Source organism: Castor canadensis, chromosome 3, assembly GCF_047511655.1.
Source record: "Castor canadensis chromosome 3, mCasCan1.hap1v2, whole genome shotgun sequence".
NCBI classification, from domain to species: domain Eukaryota; kingdom Metazoa; phylum Chordata; class Mammalia; order Rodentia; family Castoridae; genus Castor; species Castor canadensis.
Genome location: NC_133388.1, coordinates 198,033,428 through 198,043,570, shown reverse-complemented (window position 1 = coordinate 198,043,570; position 10,143 = coordinate 198,033,428). Strand labels below are relative to the sequence as shown.

The 10,143-nt window shown below is 54.6% G+C and overlaps 1 protein-coding gene across 1 annotated transcript; it reads left to right on the top strand.

Moving 5' to 3' along the window:
• The first annotated feature begins 7,814 nt into the window (after nucleotides 1–7,814).
• Lypd2 (LY6/PLAUR domain containing 2) lies at nucleotides 7,815–10,017 on the top strand. The gene is made up of 3 exons (XM_020156720.2): nucleotides 7,815–7,948; nucleotides 9,164–9,283; nucleotides 9,754–10,017. The coding sequence occupies exons 1-3, from the start codon at nucleotides 7,891–7,893 to the stop codon at nucleotides 9,948–9,950; spliced, it is 375 nt and encodes a 124-aa protein (XP_020012309.2). The 5' UTR covers nucleotides 7,815–7,890; the 3' UTR covers nucleotides 9,951–10,017.
• The last annotated feature ends 126 nt before the right edge of the window (nucleotides 10,018–10,143 follow it).

The window sequence follows — 10,143 nt, the reverse complement described above, 5'->3', positions numbered from 1 at the left end:
CACATGGTGCATTGTCCAGTGGGAAGAAAGCACCGTGTGCTGGACTCAGGGTAGACAGAGAGTCCTGCCCCCTCCTAGTCATGGCCGCCTCCCCACAGCCCTTCCTCACAGCCCTCACTGACCTCCCCCCATGACTAAGAACCTCTCCTGCAGACCTGAAAGGCACAGGGCATCTTCAGACGATCCAGGAACCCCAAGCCATGCTGCTCCTAAGCTGATTGGGAGGGGGAGCAGGGCTGGAGGAGTACCCCTTCAACCCAGGGCTGAGACACTGAGAAGCACCCCCAGCCCTGGGCTGGGGTGCCAAGAAGCACCTCCACCCGAGAGGCAGTCTAGAATCCTCTGAGAAACCCAGAGCTGTGCATCTTGGGAAGGAGGCAGGCCCTGGGCAGAGGAGTGAGGGCTGTGAGGGCCTTTCAGAAACATGGAGAGGGAAGAAGAGGAGGGATGGACCCTCTCTTGCACACACCTGTCCAGCTGTTCATGGGGCACCGGCCACCTCCTAGGCCTGGGGTCTCCTCCCACACCAACCGCCCTACACCTGCCACATGCCCTTGCCTATTTCTCCCGGGAGCCTGACCTGTCCACTGAAGGCTTGAGTTGCTCCTCGCTGGGCAGAGACTCTGTCTCCAGCTCCTGTGCCTGTGCTGGGAGTGCCATGCCCTGAGGTGGGTGACTGGAACTGCCCCCGACAGCTGTAACCACTCACCTCAGGGTGGACATGGGAATCAAGCCTGATGTTTGTGGAAGTCAGTCACTCGGCAAACATTTAATCACCAACCCTGAGGCTAAGTTTCGGGCTCTTGGTTTCGGAGACATCCAGGCAAACCACACTTAACACCTGCTGAGAAACACAACAGCAGGCCCTGCCCTTGGCTGGCCTGTTCTCACCTTAGCACAGTTCTCAGGAAAATGAACAAACACAAAAGCCGATGCCCACGAGGAGGGGAAGGCCTCAAGCGAGAGTAACCAACACACAGACACAGCCCTCAGCATCATCCTAAGCACAAGAAAAAGCTGGCCAGACATGCTGATGACACCCGGATGAGCCCAGCCCAGAAGAGCATCAGGAAGGCACTAGCAGATTGTTCAGGGTGGTGGGGCAGGGATGGTGGCCACTCAGGCAGCTAACTGGTGGGAAAATGAGAAAAGTTGGGTGTCAACCTCTCTAGCTATGTCAGAAGCCATCCCTTTAAAAATCTAGAAAGATCTGCTAAGTGCTAGGTAACTCAGGGGAAAAAAGACTTCTCACACTTGATTCTCTAGCCTCACAAACTGTGAATCAGACGATCAAACCCAGAGTTACAGAGTGACCCAGACAAAGAGAAGTGGAAATGTCCACGAAACCGGTCCACAAGTATTCATAGCAGTGTTGTACATACACTGCCACTACTCCGTGGAAACAACCCAAATGTCCATCCACTGACAAGTGGGTAAGTGAAAGATGATCTATCCAGGCCACGGAATATTATTCAACCATCTCATATGCTGACACTCTCTACAACACTGACAACCCTTGAAAAGGTTATACTAGGTGAAAGAAGCCAGACACAGAAGACCACAGATTCTCTGCTTCTGTTTACGCGAAATGCAGACCGAAAGTAGTTGAGCTGTTTGCATAGAATGGAAGGGAAATTGTTAAGATGTAGAAACCAAATGCTCTTTCTACTCACACCATTCAGTTCTTCACTGCCGGTCACCAAAATGTGTGCACACGTCTCTTGCCAATCTAAATAACAGAATGCAATTATTCTCCAAAGAGTGATGGTATTTTATGGCAATCACGAGTGGTGCAAAGGGAACATGTATGCCATAGTAAACACGGCATATTCAAAAGAGACTGAGGCAAGGGGAAGTTTTTGAAGACAAAAAGGAAGAAATGTGTGTAGGCTGCTTACATACAAGTTCATTGGTCTCGGGGACCTGAGGCAGGACTTGGTGGCAGCCCTGGTGGAGGTGGCCTTTGCTGTGTTCTGTCCAGAGCATTTTGTCTGGATTGTTGCAGTCATGAAAGTTAAAGTTTGTTAGGGAAATCTGAGTATGCAGGGGATGTGCAAGGCACGGGGTGTGTGTAGAACAGGAATGTCTTGTGGGACTCTTGGGAAGTCCTTGAGAAAGCACCTGTCTCAGACAGCACAGGTCTTCCCCTGTCATGACTTCCTGCCACTAGTTTTGCCTGGGTCTGAGAAGAAGGCTCCCATCCTAGAATCAGCAAGCAAGCAATCCCACAGCAGACACCAGTGGGGCATCCTCCAGTTCAACCCAGTTGTGACACCAGCTACCTGGAGACAGTGTCAGATCCCACAGGTTCAGTGCTCTGTCCCCAAGACCCTTCCCCTTAATTCAGGTGCCAATCGCAAGCCCCTGGATGTGGCTGGTGCTTCTGATCAGCCATAAACCTTCAGGTGTGTTAACTAGAGATGGTGGCTCACAGAACTCAGGAAACACTGTTTACTTACGTTTTGCTATTTATTGTCAAGGACATGAGGAAGGATGCCAAAGAATATCACATGGGGAGATGCAAAAGGCAAGGCACAGAGCTCCTATGCCATCCCGGGGTGCATCAGGAACCTCCATGTAATTGGCTGGCTGGAAGTTCTCCAAATTCTGCTGGTTGGTGTTTTATGGAGGCTTCACTAGATGGGCATGATTGGTTTTGTAACTGGCCACTGGCGATCAGCTCAAACGAGCCTCCCCACTGGAAGTTGCTGGGTTGGGGCTGAAAGTCCTTACCCTCTAATTATGCAGTGACCTCTCAGGTGACTAGCCCCATCCCGGAGCTACCTAGAGGAGCCCGTCTACCAGTCAGGAGTTTTAGTTGCTACGTGCCATGACACTGGGAAGGACCCCGAGTACATGTTCCATAATTCCCCATGAACAAAGAGCCAAGCAGTGGGCAGGGGCTCGGGCTTTGCTCTGAGGTGATGAAGGTGAGCCAACCGGACGCATCTGTGAATCTACTACGAATAGTTGAATTATACACCTTAAACGGGTAAAGTATATTCAATAAACCTGTTAAAAATTAAAAATAAAAAGACAAACAAGAACGATTGATAAACAACTACATAAGACTATTTATAAAAAACGCACATGAAAAGCAAAACTAAAAAGTAGGAGACAAAGTAGGAAACACCTGCCACGGGTGTGAAGAGTATGCGTGCCCCCAGCTTACAGGCCTCCAGGAAGGAAATGGGCAGGACAGGTGTACAGCAAGATCAGCAAAAAAGACCCACCAAAGAAGGAAGTTCCACCATGCAGAATCAGAGTGGGCGAAGTGCTTTCTAAAGCTACCAATGAAGGGGTGAGAAAGGACAGGGGACAGTCTTTCTCTTATCATCAAGGATCTGACAAAGGATGGATGGCAATGAGCACCAGAGGGAGGCCCACAGTGGGCCAAGCATGTGGATGAGGGCGGCTGGGTGCTGTCTGCAGGGTACTACCCCGCAGAGCAACGGACAGAATTCAGAAGTGTACCTAAAGTTTGGTCTGATGCTGCTCCCTACAGTGTCCCCCAGATGGCCAAGGCTGGATTGCCCTGGCCACCTCCTTCTACTGGGACTTGGGAGACAGTTTAAGACAGGTCTTCCAGTGAGGGCTGGACAAGGGCCAGATTGAGGCCAAGAGTCCCTAGCCTGGGGTGTCCATCAACGGCTTCTAGTGAAGACAGTAAATCATAGTTCTTTGCTACTTCCTGGAAGCCTCCTGGAAGTGTTGAGCTATGACCATGAGGACCCCAGGAGGAAAAAGTCATGACCTCATGGCCAATGACACAGGGGAGCTGGTTCCAGTTCCAATGTGACTAACTGAGTACCTTCTAGAAACATCCCACCAGCACCTGGCTGAAGGGTGCAAAGAATGGGTGTAGAGCTGACACTTGCTGCTGCTGTTTCAGTGTGAAACCACTCGTGCCCAAAGCCCAGAGTCCCAAGGCACTCGCGCAGGAGGGCACGTGTACGTCAGCGTCCTTCTAGAAGGACACAGGAGAAACAGGTGCAGCAGCCTCTTTCCAAGCAGCACCCTCTATGTTGTGTGTGCACCCACTTCATTTGTGAAGTAGAAACATTGGCTTAGGAGTCATTCGTCTGCTCTGGGTGCCCCTCACGTGGCACAGCACGGCTAGAGCTCAGGTAGGGATATCTTGGCCTTCCTGGGGTCAGCAGAGACTGGTCACAGGAGGAGGGCACCCAGATGCAGGCTGAGGCTGGCACATGGGCAGATGGAGCAGCAGCACTGCTCTGGATTGAGGATGAGGAGGCCAACATAAACCTTATGTCCCCTCACACAGCCACGAGGGGGACAATGCCAGCTTCCATGGGGACTCTGTGCTTTTCAAGAATGGTGTGAGTCCTTCCCAAAGGTTGTAATGAGAAAGTGCCCCTGGCTTGGCCAGCACTCCATGGGGGACTCGGGGACTCCTCCATAAAGCAGGGGTAACTCACAGGGTACATAGACCCCAGGGAGATGGGGTGAGAGAATAAAGGAGGAACCACAGAGCACAGGGCAGAAGAGGGAGGCCAAGGCAGGGCTACCTGGATTCAGGGGAGGACATCCATCCCTTCCTCCCTCCAGAGCCCATCCTGGGCTCAGGGGCTACACCAATGCTCCCTTTCCTAGGGCTCTGCTAGTGATTTCCATCTCTAAAGGCAGAGACAGGAATCAGGAAAGGCACCTCCCTTCTGGTGGACATCATAGGGGTCACCTCCATTCACTCTGAAGTCAGTGAGCTGTTTCAGGAGTCTCGAAGGAGTCAAATGCAGCCGAAAATCCAGGTCAGGTCTCAGGCTGATCTGACCTCTCAAGGTCCCACCAGCTTGAGGTAGTTGACACATGCATAGTCAAATCAGCTCCCCAGATCACCCCCGGATGGAGTGGCCACTGAAGGTAAGGTTTTGGGGATGGACTTGCACTTTCACTAGGAGGGCAGGAAAGAAGGAGACAGTGCTGAGGCTGGGCTGCCTGTAGTGAACACGAATGCCTGAAGACAGATTAAGAACTAGGGCTTTATTGTTTGGCCAAGGTGCAGCCAGGGTGAGGAGTGCCTGCTGGTGGTGGAAAAGGAAAATAAAGATGGAAGGCCCAGAAGGGCTGACTTGCAGGTCGAGGGGGCCATGCGCGAAGGATCGGGGCAGATAGACACAGAGAATAGCTACAGGGGTGCCAGATCTACAACCACAAGGATCTGCATTGCCAGCACCCAAAAAGCTTGGATGCAGATTCCTCCCCAGGTAAGAGTCCAGCTCAGCCCACACCTTGATTTCGGGCTGTGAGACTCAGCAGTGGAGTCCAGCCAAACCCACAGGGCCAGGAAGTACCAAGCTAAGAATGGGTCTTACTAAACTTCTTGGTGCTGGGGAATTCATCACAGGGCAATAGGAGCACAGGCAGCTGGCAAGTTCTGATGAAGAGAGACCAGTAGGGAAGAACATAGAGGGGGAAGAGGTCACATGGCAAGGAGCTCAGGTGGCCTCCACCAACAGACAGCCAAGAGGATCCCTGCAGCCCTACACAAGGTTGGAAATGGCTTCTTTCCCAGCTAAGCCTCAAGATGGCTGTGGCCCAGCCAACACGAGGGTCTCAAAGCAACTTGAAACAACAAATGTGGGTGATCATGGGACACTAACTGACCATAGGACATTTGATGATGGTGAGACTTGGAATGATCAAGGACACTGGATGACCCCTGGGTGTCATGGACACCGAAGACCATGTGCCTGCACCCATTCCACACTGGGCACTGTCAGGAAGAAGAGTCATGGAAGCAGGAGGTGGCTCCTTCATATGTCTGCCTCACATCACCTGACACCAGAGTTGAACCTGACCCTGACTAGAAGACAGGGGTCTAGCGCATCCAGAAGAGGCAGAGGTGTGGGAGAGAAATACAAGAGTGACCTGTGATCCCTACAACCAGGTTCTAGGGGAAGTTCTTGAGGTCAGCAGCTCCAGAAGCCAACTCAAGAGTACCACATCCCAGTGAGAGCCTGCCTGGTCACAGGCTGTGCCCTGACCCTGGTCACACTCATATCCAGACTCTGGTCACACTCTAAGCCCTGACCCAGAGGGTTACACTCTGAGTCCTGACCCAGAGGTTCCTGGAGAAACTAGGAAGTAAAGGGTGTGGGCTTTCGGTATGGAGGCCTCCCAGACAAAGCCAGACCAGGCCCTGGTTGGACCACATTCTTCCTCGCCCCAACAGGTACCTGCCACTGTGCAGAAAGACTACGCAAGTGCAGCCTGGGTCTCCCTGGCAATCAGGCGGAAAGTTTAGCAATGGGTCCTGGGGGCCAGGCATGTGCTCCAGGTGGAAGGCACAGGTGGAGCCCCTGAGCCTGGGGACTGGCAGCAACTGGGCTGGGCGTGATGGAAAAACTGGGTTAAACCTAAGGAGGCGTCAAGGGTGTGTGTGGTGGGGTGTCTAATCCAGTTAGCTGCAGCATCCATGCTGATTGCAGTGTGGTGCGGCTTCCTGGACACTGAGTGCAAAATCGGGCAGGCTAGGGCTGCTCCCTGGCTTGCCAGGCAACCTTGCCGAAGTCAATTAGCTTCTTGAGCCCAGTTTCTTTATCCAAACTAAAATTAATTAGTACTTTATATCTCGTGAGCTGTCATGAAGAAAAAGAAGATCCAGCAGGCTAAGTCCCTGACTCCCACCGGGGCTGGGGAAGCCTGGGGGCCCGATAGATGCACGTTGGGTCCTGCCCAGTGCCCAGGAGGGTATGGGTCTCCCACGCTAGGGTGAAACCAAATCCCAGTGAAGCTGACCCAGCAGGAAAGCCCCAGGGACCACAAAAGGACCGTGGGGGTTGGGAGGCAGAATTTCAACCACAGGAGGAGGCTTAGTCCCCAGAGTGCGCAAAGCCCAGGAGGGGAGTGAGATTTGGACACCCTGTTGCAAAACGGAGCCCAGGTGAAGCCCTGGCTTGCTAGGTGATTGTGGCCTTGACCACTAGGGAGGAAAATCTAGGCCTCTCTGTCATTGGAGTGGCCATCCCTCCTCCTGCCTCCCCCCGGCCCCTCCAGAAAATGCACACAGCAGCTATGGGACATGATTGGTAGTAAACAGGGCCCTCTGGTGGGGAGGGATGTACAAGGGGAGAGTTTTGGCTAGTGCTGCCAGTACATGGGGACCCAAATTCACCACTCTCCTGTCTGGGCCTGGGGCAAGGAACTCCCTCAACTTCCTTAGCTGCCATGGGCTGGGAAGTCCTGCCTGAGGGCCACCCAGGGCCATTAGAGACCAAGGTGTCTGACCAACAGGGACCAGGAATAGTGTCATCAAGGCAGCCTGGGCCCCTCCCAGGACCTCTCCTGTTGACCCAACAGTTTTTGCCTTTGTCCCTTAAGCCTCTGAGCAAACTCTGGGCTGATTTGTCAGTGGCAGTTCAGTTCTGCATGCCCCCTTTCCCCCCACCACAGACCTGGGAGGAAGATTCTAACCCAGAGCCCCTAGATCATGAATTTGCCCTGGAATAAGAGCAAGGCAGAGGAGTTCTTGAGATAGCAGGAGTTCAGCAGGAGGATCACATCACTCTCCACTTCCCCTTCCAGGCAGTCTCAGAGTCCCTGGATGGTTCTTTGTGGAGGGGAGGAGGAGTAAGGGAGGCCCCCAGGCAGGGAGAAGGGGTCAGGAAGGGGTGGAGTACCAGCCTTAGGCGGGTGGAAGGGGGGAGGAACTTTGACAGGGAGGGGTGGACCTGGAGGGGTCTGGAAGGGGCGGAGTACTCTAGGGGATGGGGTGTCAAAGAGGTGGGGAGGGGCCCCAGGGCTGGGGCGGGGTCTCCACACCTCCACCCTCAGAAACCTGATCCTGCTAATCTGCCCAGCAGACCGGTCAGACCACCGCACTTGGTATCCCCGCCAGACCAGTGGAGGGCGAGTGTATGGACCAGGACCATGCAGGGGACCCGACTGGCACTGCTGGCACTGACTCTGGCCGCCTGCAGGGAGCTTGGTGAGGGGCGCGGAGGTGGGGGGTGGGAGTGGGGACCGAGGAGTACGTCTGTGCTCCTCAGGACTCTGCGTTGCCAACTTTGGCACACTGTGGGCACCTCAGGGAGAGACCTGGAGAAGGAGAGGATGGGGGTAGACAGGGAACTGGCCCACTGGCAGGGTCCAGGGAGGGAAGGGAAGCAATGGAGAGCCAGGAAGGACAGGGATCTGGGTCCAAAGAAGGTCAGCAGGGGCTGACTGCCAGGTCAGAGGCCGGGACTAGCCAGACGGGCAGGGGCCAGTGCCAAGGCCATGGTGCCAGCTGGGGAGTTGTACCTGGGAAGAACTTTAAGCTGGGGACTGAACAGAAGGAGAGCCCAAGAAGGCTGGGGGTAAGCTGGTCTGGGGACTGGCAATGGGGATGGAAAGGAGGCCTGGACACGTCCAGCAGCGGTTCAAGTACTGGACCTGGGGTTTGAAAGAACAATGGGGTGAACATCGCCCCTGCACTGTACCAGCAAGGGGCTCAGTGGTGTAGACCCAAGCCAGGTGGCTCTGTCCATTTCCTGGAGGGAAGAAATTGAGGTTGGCCAGAAACAGAGGCCCAACCCAGGTTACACAGAGCGGACACAAGGATCTGTGACTTCCCTGTGCACCCAGGCTTCTTGGGACAGTGGGAGCCAGCCAGGCACACTGGAGCTCCTGTGGCTGGAGCAGGGTGCTAAGCAGGGGAAGTACACCCTATTTACCTGTACCCCTCTCCCTAAGGAGAGGGCACCTTTGCTGAGCTGGTACCTGCCAGGCTCCGTGGACCTCCTTACCTGATCCCACAGCAGCCTTAAAGGGAAAGGGCACTCTGCTGATGAGGGCCTGAGGGCCTGGGCCTCCCTTCCTCTGGACCTCTTGCTGTGGTGATGCCTGGGCCTTAGTCTCCCTGGGCCTCCTCACCAGTATTTCAAGGCAGCTCTCCTTGCCCTGGCCATTGGCTGAGCCCATCTCCCCAGGGCCACACTCTGTTTTGGGGATCTGAGGGCCCAAGTCAGAGCCTGTCCTGACCCCAACTCTATGCTCTTGGCATCTTCACTGAGTCTTGGCTGGTGGGCAACTGGCCCCAGCTAGTGTCATTGTCACCCTCAGACCTGGGCTTCTAGGGTAGGCTGAGCATCACCTTGTAGACTATCTCTTCAGTTTGAGGGGCACAGCCAGTGTGACCTGTCCCTCATCATTTCTTTCCCAGTGATGGCCTTACAGTGCTTCACCTGTCAGGAGCCCATGCCTGTGTCCAGCTGTGTCACCATCTCCACTTGCCATACCAACGAAACCATGTGCAAGACCACACTCTACTCCCTGGAGATCGGTCAGTATGCATGAGTGGGGCAGGGTGGGGGCCAGGCTCACAGCCCTCTCTAGCCCATCCACCCCTGGCCAGCTGAGCCCTTCATGGCCTGCAGCCACCATCCCACCATTTCCAAACAGAGGCTTTCTATTCCAGCAATTGGGCCACCCATCTCCTTTCCCTTTTCCTCCCCACTTCTCTCCTTGTCAAAGGGGCACCTGCAGCTTGCTGGGAGTCCCTGGGAAGGGCTGGCTTACGTACAGTTTTGGGTTTTCATTCTGCACCTGGTAGGAATCAGCCCATAAGTTGGGGAATCCCAATGCAAGGCACGATGTGTGTCCTTGACACTTCATAACACTCAGCAATTTTGGTGGAAATGGGGGGACTGAGACCCCTGGGGTGGATGACTCCACAACGGGTGGTTCCTGAGGCTGGGACTTGGAGGCAGCAAATGGCCTGCCCCTGCAGCTGACACTTCCTGCACCCCACAGTGTTCCCCTTCCTGGGGGACTCCACGGTGACCAAGTCCTGTGCCAGCAAGTGTGAGCCCTCAGACGTGGACAGCATCGGTCAAACCCGGCCAGTGTCTTGCTGTAACTCTGAGTTGTGCAATGTGGATGGGGCACCTGCCCTGGGTAACCTGGCTCTCACCCTCGCACTTACCCCTTTCTTGGGCCTCCTGCTCTAGAGCCCTACCCCCACCCTACCCCTACCCCGCCCCTGTGCTGACCAGTCCCAGACGCCTTAAAGAAATACAGTGCACCTGCATCCGGCCTCCTAAGTCTCCTTTCTGGGCACAGAGCTGCCTTCCAGGGCAGGGAGAGGGGTCTTTGGGTTACGTCTCTAACTTTCCCTGTCCCTGTCTGTCTCTCCTCCAGTCT